At 48.2% G+C, this 20,597-nt stretch overlaps 1 protein-coding gene and 1 long non-coding RNA gene across 3 annotated transcripts in view; both read left to right on the top strand.

The window, feature by feature from the left end:
* Positions 1–5,781, top strand: part of SMPDL3B (sphingomyelin phosphodiesterase acid like 3B) — a 40,623-nt gene extending 34,842 nt beyond the window's left edge. The window contains exons 4-8 of one of the 2 annotated variants that reach the window (XM_030539136.1): positions 352–495; positions 1,427–1,599; positions 1,758–1,938; positions 3,692–3,825; positions 5,232–5,781. In XM_030539136.1, coding sequence (XP_030394996.1) covers positions 352–495; positions 1,427–1,599; positions 1,758–1,938; positions 3,692–3,825; positions 5,232–5,612 — 1,013 coding nt within the window. In that variant the 3' untranslated portion in view covers positions 5,613–5,781. Of the gene's footprint in view, positions 1–351; positions 496–584; positions 609–1,426; positions 1,600–1,757; positions 1,939–3,691; positions 3,826–5,231 lie in introns of those variants that run through there. The other variant, XM_030539137.1, reaches the window with a different exon arrangement.
* A 5,893-nt stretch (positions 5,782–11,674) lies between these two features.
* On the top strand, positions 11,675–15,958 carry LOC115637787. The gene is made up of 3 exons (XR_003997346.1): positions 11,675–11,992; positions 12,997–13,094; positions 15,468–15,958. It is a non-coding gene; the product is annotated as an uncharacterized LOC115637787 (long non-coding RNA).
* The last annotated feature ends 4,639 nt before the right edge of the window (positions 15,959–20,597 follow it).

Below are 20,597 nucleotides of genomic sequence, written 5' to 3'. Positions count from 1 at the left end.
TAGCATTGATGGATCCCATATCCTCTTGCCCTGCCGCTGAGTCAGGGCCGGCTCCAGGCACCAGCTTATCAAGCAGGAGCTTGGGGCAGCAACTCGAGAGTGGGGCAGCACTTCCAGGGATTCGGGGGCAATTCGGCACAGGGTCCCTCACTCCTGCTCGGAGTGAAGGACCTCCCGCTGAATTTCTGCAGATCGCGATTGCGGCTTTTTTTTTTTTTTGGCTGCTTGGGGTGGCAAAACCTCTGGAGCCGTCCCTGCCCTGAGTCATTCTGTCCTCTCCCTTAACTCTCTTGCACTCCAGCACCAAAACAGGCCACATGTTCCTTCATGTTTTCTCTTGATTTTCTCCAGACACTAAAGTCTATCCTGCGATGGGCAATCATGACTTCCATCCCAAGAACCAGTTCCCAGCCAAGACACACAGGATCTACAACGCAACAGCTGAACTCTGGCGCTCATGGCTCAGCAATGCCTCCATCCCAACATTCAAAGCAGGCATGCCCGTAATTCCGGCACAGCTAGCTCCTTCTGTCTGCATTGCTGGGGGAAGAGGGCGGAGGAATCCCCAGTGACATGCTGCCCATGCAGTGCTGCCTTCTACTGACAGAGTAGTTTGGGGCATATCTGCAGTTAGAGGAAGGGCCCTAGCAATAGGCTGCCAACCTGGTGCCACTCACCAGCTCTGAATTCACTTACACATGAGAAAAGGAAAGACGGTTCCTTGTGCCTCAATCTCTCCTGCTTTCTCACAGTTGCACTAGAAGGGTGTCCCAGGAGTGTCCCTTATAGTGCAGAAGTAGTAGAACTGGGCTGTAATGAATATGAGGGTCTGAGGCTGTTGGACTCAAGACAAAGCCCGTGGTTCTCTCTGGCTCTCCAGCTCCTGGACTCACTTGCGCAGATTGTGCAGATCACCACTCAGGGCCTCCTTTATCCTGGGCTGACATAAGCAGCCATGGGTGGAAGTGCCGGTTACACTAGAGTCACAGTTTGCCCTGAAATAATTATACTCCAGATGAGCTTGTCCTCCTTGAACAGGAACAAAGGATGCATTTACAAACTCCCAGACATGCAGGAGAGCAGTGGGCTGAGCCACTTTGAGCTTCTTTACCAAAACATTTCCCATCATTGCATGACCAGCACTTCAGCTGCATGGCTGGAAGCAGCTTTGGGAGCACTGATGCAGGCAGGACTCTAGGAAGCCTCTGGTCTTCTAACCACCATACACTAACCCTGCTCAGATCAGGTCCACAGCAAATGGTGTTCAGTGTGCTGGCAGCCACTGGCACCTTGCCCAGGCTAGGGCCCCCATCACAGCTATCACCGTGGAGCTGAACCTGAGATAGAAATAGGAGAGGAATTTGGGGCACAAAAGCCAGCAAGCATTGTACAGTCAGGTCCTTCTCCTGCTGGTTGTGTTTTGCAGGTGCTTTCTACAGCGAGAAGCTGCTTGGTCCCAATACCAAAGGACAAATGATTGTCCTCAACACCAATCTGTACTACGATAGCAATAATCAGACAGCTGGCTTGGAGGACCCTGGTGGGCAGTTCCAGTGGCTGGAAGATGTGCTGACCAATGCATCAAAAGCAGAAGAAATGGTAAAACTGTTTCTTTCTTTACTTCGCCCACCCTGGAAAGTCCCTCCTGTAAGCCCCTTCTGCCGCTGAGCTCCTCAGTCTATAAACCCTGGAGAGCCTCTCCTCTGCTTGGAAGCATGCACTTAGTATGTACTCAGCCAGGCTCTTTTCTGTTGTAGGTCTACATTGTGGGGCACATCCCACCTGGCTTCTTTGAGAAGAAGCGGAGCAAACCCTGGTTTCAGAAGCACTTTAACAAACGATACACAGAGATCGTGCAGCAAAACCATGCAGTGATAGCTGCCCAGTTCTTTGGGCACCATCACACTGACAGCTTCCGGATGTTTTACAGCAATGGAGGTACTGTTCCTTGGCTTGGTCTGTGCCGTTCACCCACAGCCCTGTCCACTCTAGGAGAACATCCCATTACTAAATGTGGTTCTCAGTAATCGTTCCCCAAATGCTATTGAAATTAGTCCAAATGCTAGGAAAGACTTGTTCTGCATCACACTTTTTGAAATTGCATGGAAGACAGTTTGGTCCAGTCTATTCTAGCACATGGACTCTTTTCAGTACCAAATCAGGGGATCCTTTGCTGAAAACCTTTTCACCATGATGTAGCAAGACCCGTAAGCATGCCTATGTTACAGTTTGGCGAGTCCTCGTGCCTCCCAGCACTGTGCAGTAGGACATCCCAGAGTGCACTGCCCCACCTCAAGATGGCGACTGTCCTCCAGGCACTCTGTCTCCACCTGCTGAGGCACTGTGGGGTAGCAGCACAGATCTTTCCAGCCTATGTAACTCACTGGTCAGTGTCTGTCATGGAGCTTTGTAGTGGGTGCCACAGACAGGGCTGGATTCACTTTCCACGTTTTTTTCCTAATTTAAAACAAAATGATCACCACTATGGCATTGAGGCTATTAACGCTATACTGAACTTGCCTTTTAATTAACATGAAGCCATTCTGTGGTTACATTTCAGTCTTAAATCATGTAGGATTCAACATAGTCTACTTCTTCCCTTAGAACAGCTGTTATATTAGTTTATTTCTGGGAGGGAGTTTGGGTGCAGAAGCAGCAAAGAGTCCTGTGGCACCTTATAGACTAACAGACGTTTTGGAGCATGAGCTTTCGTGGGTGAATACCCACTTCATCGGATGCATGTCATGTTGGGTGCAGGAGGGGGCTCCAGGCTGAGGCAGTGTCTGGGTGCGGGAGAGGGTTAAAGATGCAGGCTCTGGGAGGGAGTTTGGTGCAGGAGTGGAGCCTGACCTGGGACAAGGGGTTGGGGTGCAGGAGGGGATGCGAGGTGCAGTTTCCGGCTGGGAGGCGCTTACCACAGGCGGCTCCCAGCCAGCGACGCAGCAGGGCTCAGGCAGGCTGCCTGCTGTGGCCTCATGCCACTCCCGGAAGTGACTGGATAGTGGCACGTCCCTGTGCGCCCCTTGGGGAGGGGGAGGCAGCAGGTCTCTGTGTGTTGCCTGTGCCCGCAAGCACTACCCCTGCAGCTCCCATTGGCTGGGGACATTGCCGGGGCGGGGGCAGCACAAGAAGCCTCCTTCCCCCCACCCCTTTGCCAGGGGCCACAAACATGTGCCAGCAGCCTGCTGCTTCCGGGACCAACGTAGGGCTATGGCAGGCAGCCTTCCTGAGCCTGCTGCACTGGACTTTTAGCAGTCCGGAGATCGCAGTTGACTGGCAGAGGCTCCAGGATTGACCAGCTGATCTCAATCGACAGAATTATGAATTTATTTTTGTGGGGACCCCTGCGTTAATCCAGCCCTGGGCACAGAGGATGTGAATCTGTTGCAGTCCCTAGCTGTAGAGTCGATTCTTTAGCTCAGATTGTAGAGAGTTGTGCTTTTAGATGGGGAGGGCCCCAGTTCAATCCTGGTGTCAGCCCAGATGTTGGCTGTTGCTCATGCACTGTAGGTGTCATTGGGTAGCATTAGGAGTGGATTCACAAACACCACTGACACATGGCTGAGGTAAGTGGATCAGGCAGCAGCATCACAGACTAGTTACCAATACAAGCACAGGGGTTGTAGCTGGACTGGGTTTGACAAATGCCAGGCTTTCACTCATATACGCTTTGTTTTGCCTTTCCATTCAGGTTCCCCAATCAACACCATATTCTTAGCCCCAGGAGTGACTCCCTGGAAAACAACGTTACCTGGAGTGCACAACGGCGCCAACAACCCTGGGATCCGGGTCTTTGACTATGACCGAGGCACCCTTCAAGTGAAGGTGGGAGACACCCCCACACTGCATGGTCTGTCCCCTTGGGGCACGACTGCATCAGCCCTTGGGGCTGCTCACTCAATACCTCCAAGTTGCTCTAACAAATCAGAGCCAGAGTTAATCTAAGGCCAAAGAGAGAGAGGCAGGGGCAAAATATTCCAGTGTCACAGTGCACGTGAAGGTTTGATTTCAGTAGGACAATGGCAGTAAGTTCCAGGGAGCTTGGGAGGGTGATGTGGGCCTTAGCCAGCTGCTGGGATCAGAGCCCCCCGGGGCAGTGCAGGATTGCTCCTCCCAGTTTATTCTGCAGGCCCTTACCCAGTCTGGGTTTAAATATCCCAAATAGTGGGTCTTCCAACACTTCCATTTGGGGAATAAAATCACAGCTGACTAGAGCTCACATGCAAGACTCTAGCTCCCATACAGAATATGGTTTTGGTCTGATCTACACTATGAATGGGATCGTAGTGTAACCGGATCAGGGAATAGCTGTGTTGTAACTGGGGGCCCTGACTCAGTGATCTACCTGAAAAGGGGAAAATGTGCTGGTGCCCTTCTTTGCTTCTTTACAGTGAATAAAGAAGGCCCCAAAGTATAATTTTTATAAACTCCTCTGTTTGGTCCATTAGAAATGCAATATTTATTTGTCCTGGAAGACTCTCTGGAAGGCTGGAGAACTAGTAAAGGAGAGATCACAGGAGCCCGGAGAGTGAATGCTGGGAGACAGAGCAGCAGGGGTTTTCACCAGACTGTTTAAAGCTCTGCTTTCGCTTTGATTTTGTTAACACCTGGTAACTTTCCTGAGCAATGAACAGTTTGGCAAAAGGCAGCCTTAGTAAAGATTCTGCCCCCATCTCCTCCAGGAAGGGCTCCTGCTTACAGTAACCCTGCGCCCTACCCCACACCCGCTGCAAAGCACCACAAGCTTGAGATTTCTGTGGTAAAAACAAACACCCCAAGCGCCCTGCTGGCCCTTCTCCATCCAGCATAAAGATGCAAAGTGGGGCACAAATCCTGTTCTAGTTAAACTCTTTTAAAGCTGACCCCTGCAGGATACTCAGGTTTGGGATGCCTTTAACCTGGGCCCCATTAACAGCCCTTTGTACATGGCCTGTTACTTGACAGGATACAGCCCCAGCATGATGGCCGGGCCCCCAAGCAGAGCCAACATCCAGCCAGAACTGCCCTTCTGGAATTGACCAGAGCCTGCCAGACACCTACTCATTGCTAGGCGGTGGGTGTCTCTTCCAAGCTGGGTTTGAAGTGGTCGGAAGTGCCTCACACCAGCACCAGTGATGGGGAAACTGCTGAAGCCCAGCCCCATCACAGCCCTGGCTGAATTGGTCATTCTCAGTGTTGTTTCTGCGCTCTTTGCCCTAACACTCCTCTTGGTCTCCTCTTTCTTGCTGCAGGATGTAGTGACTTATTATTTAAACCTAACCCATGCTAACCTGGTGGCCCCAAGCTGGGAGAGAGAGTATCGGCTGACTGAAGCCTTCCAGGTGCCTAATGGGTCAGCATGCTCTATGCACATGGTGCTGGAGAAGATATCAAAGGACAAGCACTACTTACAGCAGTACTATCAGTTTAACTCAGTCAAGTATGACCTCACAGAGTGTGACGAGAGCTGCCAGACTGATCATATCTGTGCTATCAGGGAAGTTGATTTTCTAAAATACGATGAATGCATTAAAGCCAGGAGCTTCACAGCTGTATCCACTCTGCCAGCAAAACCCCTTTTATTTCTCTGCTCACTGCTGGGCCTCCTCAGCTTCCAGAGGCACCTCTGGTGACTCTGACTAGGTGGAGCCCTGTGCAAACAGAGAATGCAGCACAGAAATCAACATCAGCAAATGCCTGAGTGGGTGGAACTTACTCTGGAAGAGGATGAAATCTATTGTCATTGCAGGGGTTTTACGACATGATTTTGACTCCTTCTAATAAAGATTGTTGGGTTTGGAAGGGATGGTGTCCTGCCTGGTGCTTTCTAACCAGGAAGGTGGGTGAGGAAATTGCTGTTCACCCCACCATGACATGAGCGGAAACTTCACAAGTTCCATAATCTTTAACTCAATCTGCTAAAAAGTGTGGAACTGCAGCCTGCTTTGTCACTAGGCTTGTAGCCCAAGGGCGGTGACTGGAGTTAAGAACATGCCTTTTTTCCTAGTGACAAGGAGACCACAGAGACTGACTGTGTGGCTTGGGTGGGTGGGAATGTGGGGCAGCAGGATAGGTTGTGATGCATAAGCCAAGACAGCTGGGTGCGGTTCCTTATTCTGACTCTTATTTACCATGTGAACTTGAGCAAGTCTCTTAGGCCAAGATTTTCCAATGTCAATGCCTAACCTTAGGTTCCAAAATAAATGTCCAATTTTTAAGTGGTGCGCTCCCAGCATTACCCCAGGAACAGATCGAAGGGTCCCAGAGTAGCCGTTCTGTTGCTTACATGGATTGGAAACTGGTTAAAAGATAGGGAACAAAGGGTAGGAATACATGGTCAGTTTTCAGAATGGAGAGTGGTAAATAGTGGTGTCCCCTAGGGGTCTGTACTGGGACCAGTCCTATTCAACATATTCATAAATGATCTGGAAAAAGGGGTAAACGATGAGGTGGTAAAATTTACAGATGATACAAAAATACTTAAGATAGTTACGTCCTCGGCAGACTGTGAAGAGCTACAAAAAGATCTCTCAAAACTGGGTGATTGGGCAACAAAATGGCAAATGACATTCAATGTTGACAAATGCAAAGTAATGCACATTAGGAAACATAATCCCAACTATACATATCAAATGATGGGGTCTAAATTAGCTGCTACCACTCAAGAAAGATCTTGGAGTCATTGTGGATAGTTCTCTGAAAACATCCACTCAATGTGCAGCAGCAGTCAAAAAAGCAAACAGAATGTTGGGAATCATTACACAAGGGATAGATAATAAGACAGAAAATATCATATTGCCTCTATATAAATCCATCATATGCCACATCTTGAATACTGTGTGCAGATGTGGGTACCCCATCTCAAAAAATATATACTGGAATTGGAAAAGGTTCAGAAAAGGGCAACAAAAATGATTAGGGAGTATGGAACAGCTTCTGTAACTGGTGAGATTAATAAGACTGGGACTTTTCAGCCTGGAAAAGAGATGACTAAGGGGTAATATGATTGAGGTCTATAAAATCATGACTGGTGTGGAAGAAACAAACAAGGAAGTGTTATTTACTCCTTCTCATAGCACAAGAACTAGGGGTCACCAAGTGACATTAATAGGCAGCAGGATTAAAACAAAGAAAAGGAAGTATTTTCTCACACAATGCACAGTCAACCTGTGGAACTCTTTGCCAGAGGATGTTGTGAAGGCCAAGACTATAACAAAGTTAAAAAACAAACTAGATAAATTCATGGAGGCTAGGTCCATCAATGGCTATTAGCCAGAATGGGCAGGAATGGTGTCCCTAGCCTCTGTTTGCCAGAAGCTGGGCATGAGTGACAGGGGATGGATCATTTGATGATTACCTGTTCTGTTCATTCCCTCTGGGGCACCTGGCATTGTCGGCCACCGGGCTAGATGGACCTTTGGTCTGACCCAGTATGGCTGTTCTTATGGTCCCCAAATGTTAACCTATTAATCTCTTCCTGCAAGGTAAAGAGTGTCATCCGCCCTCAGCAAGTTTGCAGATGACACTAAGCTGGGGGGAGAGGTAGACACTCTGGAGGGTAGGGATAAGGTCCAGAGTGACCTACACAGATTGGAGGATTGGCCCAAAAGAAATCTGATGAGTTCAACACGGACAAATGCAGAATCCTGCACTTAGGACAGAAGAATCCCATGCACTGCTACAGGCTGGGGACCAACTGGCTAAGCAGCAGTTCTGCAGAAAAGGACCTGGGGATTACAGCGGATGAGAAGCTGGATATGAGTCAACAGTGTGCTCTTGTTGTCAAGAAGGCTAACGGCATATTGGGCTGCATTAGTAGGAGGATTGCCAGCAGATTGAGGGAAGTGATTATTCCCTTTTATTCAGCATTGGTGAGGCCACATCTGGAATACTGCATCCACTGTTGGGGCCCCCACTACAGAAAGGATGTGGACAAAATTGGAGATAATCCAGCGGAGAGCAACAAAAAATGATCAGGGGGCTGGAGCACATGACATACGGGGAAAGGCTCAGGGAACTGGGGTTATTTAGTCTGCAGAAGAGAAGAGTGAGGGGGGATTTGATAGCAGCCTTCAACTACCTTAAGGGTGGTTCCAAAGAGGATGGAGCTCAGCTGTTCTCAGTGGTGGCAGATGACAGAACAAGAAGTAATGGTCTTAAATTGCAGTGGAGGAGGTGTAGTTGGATATTGGAAAAAAAAATTTATTAGGAGGGTGGTGAAGCACTGGAATGGGTTACCTTGGGAGGTGATGGAATCTCCATCCTTAGAGGTATTTAAGTCCCAGCTTGACAAAGTCTTGTCTGGGATGATTTAGTTGGTGTTGGTCCTGCTTTGAGCAGGGGGTTGGACTAGATGACCTCTCTTCCAACCCTAATCTCTATGATTCTGTGAAATTGCCATGGTTTACCAAGGATTTCCCTGTGTCCTGCAGGAAACTTCTCAGAACAGACTAGTTCTGTTCACCTCTTGGAGGACACCGATCCAGCCTGCCACTCAAAGGACTGACATCCAGGCAATACTTTTCCAAAACAAATTGTTTTCTTTATTTATTGTAATCAATGTTTCCTAATTAATCTAAACCTAAATTAAAACAAACATAAATCCCTTAGAGGTATACAAGCTAAAGTACCCAATACTGTAATGTTATACAGTTGGAATGACTTAAGTGATTGTTCTTCACATTGTGATATGCAGGACACTGATAAATCTTAATAAAGTCTAAACTTTATACACAGTAAAATAAACATATACCCCACAGACACTCATCTTTAGTATCCCAAGCATACACACGCATTATTAACCCTATTTCTATACTATAGCTAGCATGTTTACGCACCATAGTGTTCTTTCCCTCTGTTCTTTCTAAGGATCCTGCTCTGTCCCAGCAGCATTGCTGCTGTGCTGTTGCCCTGCAGTTCCTTCTGCTGCTGCTTCGCCTTTTTAGGTTTCTTCTGATCTTTTCCTGGTTCTCCTCCTTCTCCTGGTCCTAACTTGATTGACTTTTGCCTGTCTGCTTTCTATCTTTTATATAATTTTTGACCTGTTCTGATTGGCTTGTTTCCCAATCTTTGTATTAGCATAGCTATCCTCCAATCACCTTTACACCCTCTCTGATGGGGCCATACTTATAGACCAATCGCAACTGCTGAAGCTGTCAAAGATGTTACACAACATGTTTTAGTATTATGGGATGCTTATTATTATGGCATGGTGACCCTCACCTAGTTTTGGACTGAACATGCCTGCTTGACTGCTCCCTTTAGTTTTGGCATCACCTTTACTTGACCTTAGGCCATATCTGACTACCAACACACTAGCCATAGGCTAATCTGCTTATACTATCAATTCATTGCCCTTGGCTGTGTGCCAACATTGTACACACACTTACGGTACCACCTTATTTCTTTAGTATATGCTTAATTGTTAACTTATGCACCTTAATGTTATGGTCTACCACTGCCACCCCATTTCTTACCAATTTAATTTTATTTCAATTCTGCCCCTATTTTCAGTTAATGGTGGCAAAGCAAAGCTTTCAGTTCTATGCTTAAGAAACAAAACAGAGCAGCTCAAAATCCTTTAGTATCACCAGCAACACCCATTGAGGTCAGGGGGCTGCTGCACACTCAGCAATCCTGCACAGCGCTAGTTCACTACCTTAACATAGACTTAGGGGCCTGAATTTAGGCTCCTATTTATGAAAAATCTTGTTCTTAATGACTCAGTGACTCACTGGCGAAATGCAGTGTCTCTGTGCCCCCTACCCCCAACCCAAAGTGTCCTGAGACCCAGGGATGAGACAGTGCAGTGCTGTTATTGGACCCTTTTCAATATCTAAATGAAGCCATAGAGTGGCTCGCCAGGGCAGCAGGCCTTGATTGCATGGGTTCGTTCAGTTGCTAGGTTTGCCCTTGGATAAGTCATGGAGCTTCCCTCAAACCTGGAAGGGGCAGTAACCCTTCGCTGTGCCAGAGGAGTGGCTCTGTGGCTCGTTGCAAACATGCAGCTCTGGAGAAGTTACTATAATGTTCCCTCTGCGGTTGCACAGGGATAAAAACTGCTGTCCTGGGGCTTTTGCCTCCCCTAAAGGGATGTAGCTCTTGGGGGCCAGAAGCCAGGAAGGGATTTGGGAGATGGAAGGGTGCTGGGCAAAAATTTTCTGTAGCGAGACGTTCCCACAGTATTCATGGCCCAATACAGACTAACATGACTATCCCTCTGATACTTGACATCCACTCAATGACAATTACCCATTTACGATTATATTTTTAGACCTGTCAGCCAGTTTTTGATCCATTTAATGTGAGCCATGTTAATTTTATATCATTCTAGTTTTTTTAATAAAAATGTTAATCGAAATATAAGAACATAAGAACGGCCATACTGGGTCAGACCAAAGGTCCATCCAGCCCAGTATCCTGTCTACCGACAGTGGCCAATGCCAGGTGCCCCAGAGGGAGTGAACCTAACAGGTAATGATCAAGTGAGCTCTCTCCTGCCATTCATCTCCACTCTCTGACAAACAGAGGCTAGAGACACCATTCCTTACCTCTCCTGGATAATATCCATTAATGGAGTTAACCTCCATGAGTTTATCTAGTTCTCTTTTAAACCCTGTTATAATCCTAGCCTTCACAACCTCCTCAGGCAAGGAGTTCCACATATTGACTGTGCACTGTGTGAAGAACTTCTTCCTTTTATTTGTTTTAAACCTGCTGCTCCTAACTGAGGCTGGGGAGATCGGAGCCAAATGGGTGGAGGTGGCAGAGAAGAAGAAAGCTAGTAGCAGTTGGTTGGGAAACCAGAAAGGGCAACCTGAGATGACACCCCACCATCGGGGTTAGCTCAAGGCCCCAAATTGCAAAGAGGAGCCCTCCACACAGACAGGGAGACCCCAGGTGCCCTCTCATCCCACTACCTTACTCTCCACCACCCAGCTCACCCAAGCCCACAGTCAGCCAGGTGATGCTTTAAATGTAATGAGCTGGGGCACGTGAAGGCCAACTGACCCAAGAGCACCAGCCAACTGCAACTCATCACCCCAGGGTCTCACCCAGAGCCTTCAGGCCCAGATGCCTCAGAGAACCCCCAAAGCAAAGGGAAACTGGGAGTGTGGGCAGAAGGAAGATTACTGTGTGGAGAGACACTGGAGCACAGGTGTCAGCTATCCACCAATCCTTAGTGGACCCCAAATTCATCAACCCAGAGGCCCAAGTGACGGTGCAACCTTTTATGGCCAACTCTTTTAACTTGATTACAGCCAAGTTGCCTGTCCAGTACAAGGCCTGGTCAGGAATATGGACTTTTGCAGTCTATGACGATTATCTCATTCCCATACTGCTGGGAGAAGACTGAGCCAACCATGTAAGGCTAACAAAAGGGTGGGGATGGTCACCTGCAGCCAAGCTAAAGAGGCCTCTACACCTAACTCCATTCCTGAGCCTCCTTCGGGGACCCAGCCAAGGTGGTGGCATGGAACCAAACCCCAGACCAGAGTCTATGGCAGCAGTTGTAGATTCTGAGACCCAGGCAGAACCAGTCAACGGATAGTAACTGGTGGGGCAGTCAGCACCAAAGCCCATGCTTGCAACCCCACCAGAATCTGGGAAGTCAGCACCAAAAGGCGCCACAGAGCCTGCACCTGCAGCAGCAGCCAAACTGGCACAAGAAGCTCAACCAGAGCCTGAAATACAACCTAGTGCGCCAACGGAGAGCAGCTCACAGTCGATGGAGACACACTCCCATCACCTGCATCGCTCCCAGGGGGACCAAGCCCAAGTCCACAATCCAGTGAGGAACTAATGTCTCCAGCATCAAGGGAGCAGTTCCAGGCAGAGCAGGAAGTGAATGAAAGCCTCAAGGGAGCTTGGACGGCAGCACGGGGCAACCCACCGCCTCTCAGCTCTTCTAATAGGTCCAGGTTTGTTGTAGGAGGAGGACTCTTATACAAGGAAACCCTTTTTGGTGGGCACAAGGAGGACTGGCATCCTCAAAGACAGTTGGTAGTTCCAAGTAAGTATTGGGAAAAGCTCTTGAGCTTAGCCCATGATCACGCTAGTCACCATGCTGGGGTGAATAGGAACAAAGACCATTTGGGAAAACCATTCCCCTGGAAGGGAATGGACAAGGACGTGTGCCAGAGGGTGTGAAAGCCCCAAGACCAGCCCCTCTCCAGCTACTCCCCATAATTGAGGTTCCATTTCAGCGAGTAGCTGTGGATATTCTGGGTACCTTTCCCTAAGACACCCAGAGGCAAGATGTACACACTCACCTTCATGGATTTTGCCACTCGATAGCCAGAAGCAGTAGCTCTAAGCAACACCAGAGCTAAAAGTGTGAGACAGGCATTGGCAGACATTTTTGCCAGGGTAGTTTGGCCCTCTGACATCCTTACAGATTCGAGAACTAAATTCCTGGCAGGGACCATGAAATGTCTTTGGGAAGCTCCTAGGTTGAACCATTTGGTTGCCACCTCTTACCACCATCAAACAAATGACCTAGTGAAGTTTAATGGGACTTGGGGGCCATGATACATAAATTTGTGACTGAGCACTTCAAAGATTGGGGCCTAGTGTTGCAGCAGTTGCTCTTTGCCTACATGGCTGTACCACATCCCAGTTTGGGGTTTTCACCCTTTGAACTCATTTATGGCCATGAAGTTAAGGGGCCATTACAGTTGGTGAAGCAGCAACGAGAGGGGGTTACATTTTGGACTTTGTAACTAACCTGCAAAACACCCTCAAAGACTCTTTAGCCCTTGCTTGAGAAAACCTATAAGATGCTCAACAAGAGCAAAAGTCTTGGTATGATAAACATGCCAGAGAGCGTTCTTTCAGAGTTGGTGACCAAGTCACGGTCCTGAAAGTGCTCCAGGCCAATAAGATGGAAGCGTTGTGGGAGGGGCCATTTATGGTCTGAGAGCACCTGGGAGCTGTAGTTACTTCATAGTGTTCTTAGACTCTACCCTAAAACTTACAGTATACATGTTAATTCTCTAAAACCCTTTTATTCCTGAGAAATCAGGTTCTTCAGTTTATAGCCCATGAGAGAGATGACGCTGAGTGGCCCGAAGGAGTCCACTATGAAGGAAAAAAGCAACGGTGACTTAGAAGAGGTGAGACTTTCCATAACCCTTGGGTGTAAGCAGCAACAGCAATTCAGGACCTGTGCACCAGCTTCATGCCAATGTTTTCAGCCACCCAGGACAGACAAAACAGGCATACTACTCCACTGTCACAAGTGATGCTCACCCAGTTAGAGCCCAAACCTACTGGATGACTCCTCAAGCCAAAACTGCAATAGAAAGGGAGATTGTCATGGACTCACAGATCGTGCCCACTCTTGGCACCGTGCAGTCTGTGGGGGGTGCCCCTTTCAGTACGACAGCCCTTCTCGGGGGTCCACTCTCTCTTGGGGTCAGGCCCCTCCACCTCCTGGAGCCGCACCTCTCTGAGCCCTTAGCATGTCTGTCTCTCGCCATGGGCCCCCTCAGGGAGTCCACGTGCTCTGGACCCCCCGTCCTCCTCACCCCGAAGGAGTTGATGCGACCCTGTTCTCTAGACCGGCGTGACTCTCAGCCAGCATAAAACAGGAGGGTTTATTGAGAGTTGAACACAGCACAGGAAACTCTCAGGGCCTCAGACCTGGTCTCCCTCAGCCCAGCACATCCCAGTCTCCCTGCATCCCCGGTGGGTTCTGCTTGCTCCCCCTCTCCAGCCTAGGGCTCCCCTGCTTCCCATCTGGGCCTCCGATATCCCTGGCCCCAAGCCCCGCCTCTGTCCATTGTCTTCTGTCCAGGTAAACGGGGTCGTAAACAGGAAGGCCTGGGTCTTCTCTCCTCTCAGCCCTCCTCTGGCCCTCTCTGGCTGGAACTGGCTGGTCAGGTCACCAGGGTCCTCTCTTCGCAGCCCATTGTCTTCTCATTGGCCAGAACCGGCTGTGACTCCTGAGCTGCGTCTCCGGGTCACCAGGTCACCAGTCGCTGGGCTCTCCATCCTCCAGGCCATTGGCTGGGGTCCCAAGTTCCCTCTCCAGTCCTCTGTAACAACAAACTCCCTCTCCCCTCACCTCGTTAAACCCATAACACCCAGGGAAACTGAGTCCCACTCGCTCTGCATGCAACCCACTGGAAAACCTAAGAAAACTCCCCACTTCATCACAGAGATCAAGGACATGTTACAGATGGGTGTAATCCACCCCTCTAGTGGTTCTAGTTCCCAAACCAGATGGGGAAATCTGCTTTTGCGTGAACTACAATAAGCTAAATACTATAACTTGCCCAGAGAACTAACAATGCCACACACAGATGAGCTATTGGAGAAACTGGAACGTGCCCAATTCATCTCCACCTTAGACTTAATTAAGGGGTACTGGCAAGTGCCGGTAGATAACCCAGCCAAGGAAAGGTCAGCCTTCATCACCCATGTAGGGCTATATGAATTCAATGTGTTCCATTTTGGACTGTGAAATGCACCCGCCACCTTCCAGAGACTGGTGGATAACCTTCTGGCTGGATTTGGGGAATTTGAAGTCACGTACCTTGACGATGTGGCCGTATTCTCAGATTCATGGGCAGAACACCTGGAACACCTCCGAGTTGTCTTCCAGTGCATAAGTGAGGCAGGATTAACTGTTAAGGCCAAAAAATGTCAAGTAGGCCTAAACAGGGTAATATACTTTGGACACCAGGTGGTTCAAGGGACTACCAACACCCTACATCCTAAAGTGAATGCTATCCAACATTGGCCTGTCCCTAAGTCAAAGAAGCAGGTCCAATCCTTCTTGAGCTTGGCTGGGGATTACAGACAATTTGTACCACACTACAGCCAAATTGCCATCCCACTAACAGACCTAACCAGGAAAAAACAGCCAAATGCAGTTCAGTGGACTAAGAAGTGTCAGAAAGCTTTTAAACGGTTTAAGGTAGCCCTCATGTCTGACCCATACTAAGGGCCCCTGACTTGGACCAACCTTTCGTTGTAACCACAGAAGCATCCTAGTGTGGTGTAGGAGCAGTTTTAATGCAGAAATGACCAGATCAATAATTCCATCCTGTCGTGTTTCTCAGCAAAAGAAATTCTGAGAGGGAAAGCCACTGGTCTGTCTCAGAAAAAGAATGTTACACCATTATGTATGCTCTGGAGAAGCTATGCCCAAACATTTGGGGATGGCGTTTCCACCTACAGACTGACCATGCTGCAGTGAAGTGGCTTCACACAGTCAAAAAGTCTAACAAATAACCTTCTTCGGTGGAGTTTAGCTCTTCAGGACTTTGATTTTGAAATACAACACATTTCAGGAGCCTCTAACAAAGTGGCTGATGCACTGTCCCGGGAAGGTTTCCCAGAATCAGCCGGCTTAAAATGTCCCTGTATTCTAAGTCATTGTAGTTCTTAAAAAGTGGAAAATACTGTTTAGTTCTTCATGTAATTAGTAGTAAAATTAGAGATGCATGTATCTTATTAACTCTGTTTTCTTAAACCTCCAGGAAGAAATCCCAGCCGGTGTGGACCAGACCTGAACCAGGCTGGCCTACATCATTTGTGATTTGGGGGGCATGTGATAAATGAAGCGGAGGAGAGGGTAGCTCCCTTTTATGGACACCCAGCCAGCCAGTACCTATAAAGTCCTTCTCAGTAGCCATTAATTGCTCTATCTGTAAAGGGTTAAAAAGTCTCACTGCTATGCATAGGAAAAGGAAGTGAGTTGGCACCTGTCCAAAAGAGCCAATGGGAAGGCTAGAACTTTTTAAAATTGAAACAAGATTCCCCTTTCCTCTGTCTGTGGTTGTTCTCCCAGGGAGAGGCAGACATGGCAGCTATGCTGCAAGAAGCTTGGGCCAGGTATGAAAATTCATCAGTATTATTCCTAGAAACTACTGATTTAAAACCCCATATATATAAGTACATCAGGAAATGTCTAGGAAGATGCAATTAGGTTTATTCCTTTTATTTTGTTATGGCTTGTGGATTCCTCTGTGCTAACCGTGGTGCTTTTGTTTTGTTTGTAACCTTTAAGCTGGATCTCAAGAAAGCTATTCTTGGTGCTTAATCCTTGTAGTTACTCTTTTAAAATCTAGCTATGCCCTGAGTTCCCAGATGTATTTTCTTTCTTTTTTTTAATTAATAAAATTTACCTTTTTTAAGAAGAGAATTGGATTTTTGTGTCTTAAGAGGTTTGTGCACATGTTGTTTAATTAGCTGGTGGCAACAGCTAATTTTTTTCTCCTTTCTCAGCTCTTCCCCAAAGGAGGGGGCAAAAGGGCTTGAGGGTACCCCACAGGACAGAATTCCCAAGTGTGCCTTCCTGGGCTCTGAAAGGGATTCTGCACTTGGGTGGTGGCAGCATCTACCAATCCAAAGTCAGAGAAAAGCTGTAACCTTGGGAGTTTAATACAATCCTGGAATGGCCAGTATGAATTTTTAGAATCTTTGTGGGCCCCCACCTTCGCACTCGAAGTGCCATAGTGGGGAATTAGCCTTGACAACTGTACTGGAGGGTCAGTCCATCTGCTACCTCAGCAGCATCCCCCACACTGTAGAGAGAATGTCAGTTACAGGCTACACAGCCAGGCTACGCCCCCTGCCCTGAACCCTGCTCCCAAATAGATATACTTAACCCTCCATACAGCTCCAGCACCCACTCATTGCCAGAATAGTCCCCACCAGCCCACGAGTGGGGGAATGGCAGTAACTGACTGGTCACCTGTCATAAACAGATAGCTAAGGGTTAATGTCTCTTTCACCTGGAGCACCTGACCAGAGGACCAATCCGGAAACCGGATTTTTTCAACTTTGGGTGGAGGGAATTTTGTGTCTGGGGTCTTTGTTTTCTGTCTGCCTGCTTTCTCTGAGCTTTGGAGAAGTAGTTTCTGCTTTCTAGTCTTCTGTTTCTAAGTGTAAGGACAAAGAGATCAGATAGTAAGTTATATGGTTTCTTTTCTTTGGTATTTGCATGAATATAAGTGCTGGAGTGCTTTGATTTGTATTCTTTTTGAATAAGGCTGCTTATTCAATATTCTTTTAAGCAATTGACCCTGTATTGTATCATCTTAATACAGAGAGACCATTTGTATTTTTTCTTTCTTTTTATATAAAGCTTTCTTTTAAGACCTGTTGGAGTTTTTCTTTACTTCAGGGAAATTGAGTCTGTACTCACCAGGGAATTGGTGGGAGGAAGAAATCAGGGGAGATCGGTGTGTGTTGAATTGGCTAGCCTGATTTTGCATTCCCTCTGGGGGAACAGGAAAGTCCTTTTTGTTCCAGGACCGGGAACGGAGAGGGGGAGTCACTCTGTTTGGATTCACAGAGCTTGTGTCTGTGTATCTCTCCAGGAGCACCTGGAGGGGGGGAGGGAAAAAGGATTATTTCCCTTTGTTGTGAGACTCAAGGGATTTGGGTCTTGGGGTCCCCAGGGAAGGTTTTCAGTGGGACCAGAGTGCCCCAAAACACTCTAATTTTTTGGGTGGTGGCAGCAGGTACCAGGTCCAAGCTGGTGACTAAGCTTGGAGGTTTTCATGCTAACCCCCATATTTTGGACGCTAAGGTCCAAATCTGGGACTAAGGTTATGATATGGTGTAGCAGCGGTGGGATATAGACAGAATCCAGAAGCCAGTAGGAATATTATATTTTTCTTTTCTCTGCTAAGGGCTTTTTAGCAGAGAGAAACAGTTGGTTTTAAAAGGGAACCAGAGAGAATTTTTATTTCTGCTCTCTCTGGCAGTTTGTGGCTTGCATGTTAAGCAAGAAGTCGTTAAGGGCTATCACGAGTCTTTTGTCACACAATAGCACTCCCATGAGAGTCATACCAGCACTATATAAATGCAAATAAAGTGGTTTTTCAGGTTTACTTAACATTGAAGATTAGCTAAAGGCACTGTTGCTAGGCAGACTTCAGGAGGCAACAGAGCCTGCAGTTCAGAAGAGAAACACCGGAGGGCACCCCAACACAAGAAAACAGGAACCATGTCTACCAAGACAAAAATGGAGGCTGAAGACCAATTCAAGAAGCTGAACACAGGCAACAACTGGAGCTAAAAGAAAAGGAAGAAAGCATCAACTGGCAGCCTACCAAAGAGAACAGGCAGCCTTAGAGGCAGCACACAAAAGAAAACTAGAAGAAGAAGAGGTGGCCTACCGAAGGAAACAAGCAGAAGAAGAGTTGGCCCACCGCCGAGAAATGGAAAAACAACAAAAAGAAGATGAAGAGAAGGAAAAACAGAGAAAGCATGAACTGGACTTGGCAAAAGCTGGGCTGCATGTGCCAGCCAACCCTAACAACCCGGCGCCAATTATTGCTCCACAGCACAGGAAATTTCCCACCTACAAGGCAGGTGATGACACCGAGGCCTTCTTGGAAAATTTTGAAAGAGCCCTGTCTTGGGTACAGCATCCCCGAAGACCAGTACATGGTAGAATTAAGGCCACAACTCAGTGGACCCTTAGCAGAGGTGGCAGCTGAAATGCCTAAGCAGCAAATGAATGACTATAAACTTTTCAAACAAGGCCAGATACAGGATGGGGATAACCCCAGATCATGGCCCGTCAGCGCTTCAGAACCCAAAAGTGGAAACCAGAGGTGTCATTCCCAAACACGCCTACTACATTGCAAAAAACTATGAGGCCTGGATAACAGGAAACAACATTCAAACCTTGGAAGAACTGAACCTCCTCATACAAATGGAGCAGTTCTTGGATGGTGTTCCTGAAGACATCACACGGTACATACATGTTGGAAATCCCAAAGATATCGCTGAGGCGGGGGAGATTGGAGCCAAATGGATGGAACTGGCAGAAAGCAAGAAAGCTACTGTCAAGGGGAACGATTACCCCAGGGGGCACACAGACCATAAACCCTACAACCGAGGACAGCCAAAGACCCCACATACCACCCAAGTAAAGCCACAGATACCCTACCCTTCAACCTCACCAGTCTCCAGTAACTCAACTCGGCCCAGTGACCCATCAGATGGAAGATGCTTTAAGTGTAATGAACTGGGACATATCAAGGCCAACTGTCCAAAGAACACCATGCGAGTGCAATTCATTACACCACCATCACCCCAAAGATCCCCAGGCCCGGATGCCTCTCAAATACCCTTGGAGCGAAGGGAAAATTTGAGAGTGGGCGGAAAGAAGGTTACTGCGTGGAGAGACACGGGGGCACAAGTGTCAGCTATCCACCAATCCTTCGTTGACCCCAAATTCATCAACCCAAAGGCCAAAGTTACAATTTACCCCTTCATGTCACAAGCTGTAGACTTGCCTACAGCTCAACTGCCTGTCCAGTACAAAGGCTGGTCAGGAATGTGGACTTTTGCAGTCTATGACAATTATCCTATCCCCATGCTACTGGGGGAAGACTTGGCCAACCAGGTGAGGCGGGCCAAGAGAGTGGGAATGGTTACCCGTAGCCAAACCAGGCAAGCTTCCAGACCCATTCCTGTTCCTGAGCCGTCCACAGAGGCCCCGTCTGTGTTACCAGAGACCCAGACAGAGGTAGTGGACCCGGATTCCATGCCTACCACTGAAACAGCCACAGCATCTCCAGTCCCAGGCCCGGAACTGGAACAGCAACCAGCACCAGCGATTGCAACCCCATCTTCAAACTCAACGCCAGTGGGCGCCAGCGAGCCAGAACTGGCAGAAGCACAAGACAGCCATACCCAAAAGGCTCAGCCAGAGCCTGAAATACTCTCAGGTGCACCAGCGGAGAGCGGTTCACCAGCAACGGAAACAACTCCATCACCTCCATCGCTTCCAGAGGGACCAAGCCCAAGTCCACAGTCTGAGGAAGAACTGGTGACCCCAGCCTCAAGGGAACAGTTCCAGACTGAGCAGGAAGCAGATGACAGCCTTCAGAAAGCTTGGGCGGCGGCACGGAGCACCCCACCGCCTCTCAGCTCTTCTAATCGATCCCGGTTTGTTATAGACCAAGGACTTTTATACAAGGAAATTCTTTCTGGTGGACACCGGGAAGAATGGCAGCCGCAAAAACAGTTGGTGGTTCCAACTAAGTACCGGGGGAAGCTCTTAAGCTTAGCCCATGATCATCCCAGTGGCCATGCTGGGGTGAACAGAACCAAGGGCCGGTTGGGGAAGTCCTTCCACTGGGAGGGGATGGGCAAGGATGTTGCCAAGTATGTCCGGTCTTGTGAGGTATGCCAAAGAGTGGGTAAGCCTCAAGACCAGGTCAAGGCCCCTCTCCAGCCACTCCCCATAATTGAGGTCCCATTTCAGCGAGTAGCTGTGGATATTCTGGGACCTTTCCCAAAAAGACGACCAGAGGAAAGCAGTACGTACTGACTTTAGTGGACTTTGCTACCCGATGGCCAGAAGCAGTAGCTCTAGGCAACACCAGAGCTAACACTGTGTGCCTGGCCCTAACAGACATCTTTGCCAGGGTAGGTTGGCCCTCTGACATCCTTACAGATTCAGGGTCTAATTTCCTGGCAGGGACCATGGAAAAACTGTGGGAAACTCATGGGGTGAATCACTTGGTTGCCACCCCGTACCACCATCAAACCAATGGCCTGTGGAAAGGTTCAATGGAACTTTAGGGGCCATGATACGAAAATTCATCAACAAATTCTCCAATAATTGGGACCTAGTGTTGCAG

Source organism: Gopherus evgoodei, chromosome 20 (genome assembly GCF_007399415.2).
Source record: "Gopherus evgoodei ecotype Sinaloan lineage chromosome 20, rGopEvg1_v1.p, whole genome shotgun sequence".
In the NCBI taxonomy this organism is placed as follows: Eukaryota; Metazoa; Chordata; order Testudines; family Testudinidae; genus Gopherus; species Gopherus evgoodei.
Note: the sequence above shows the minus strand (reverse complement) of the source record. Positions and strands in the feature narration are given on the sequence as shown.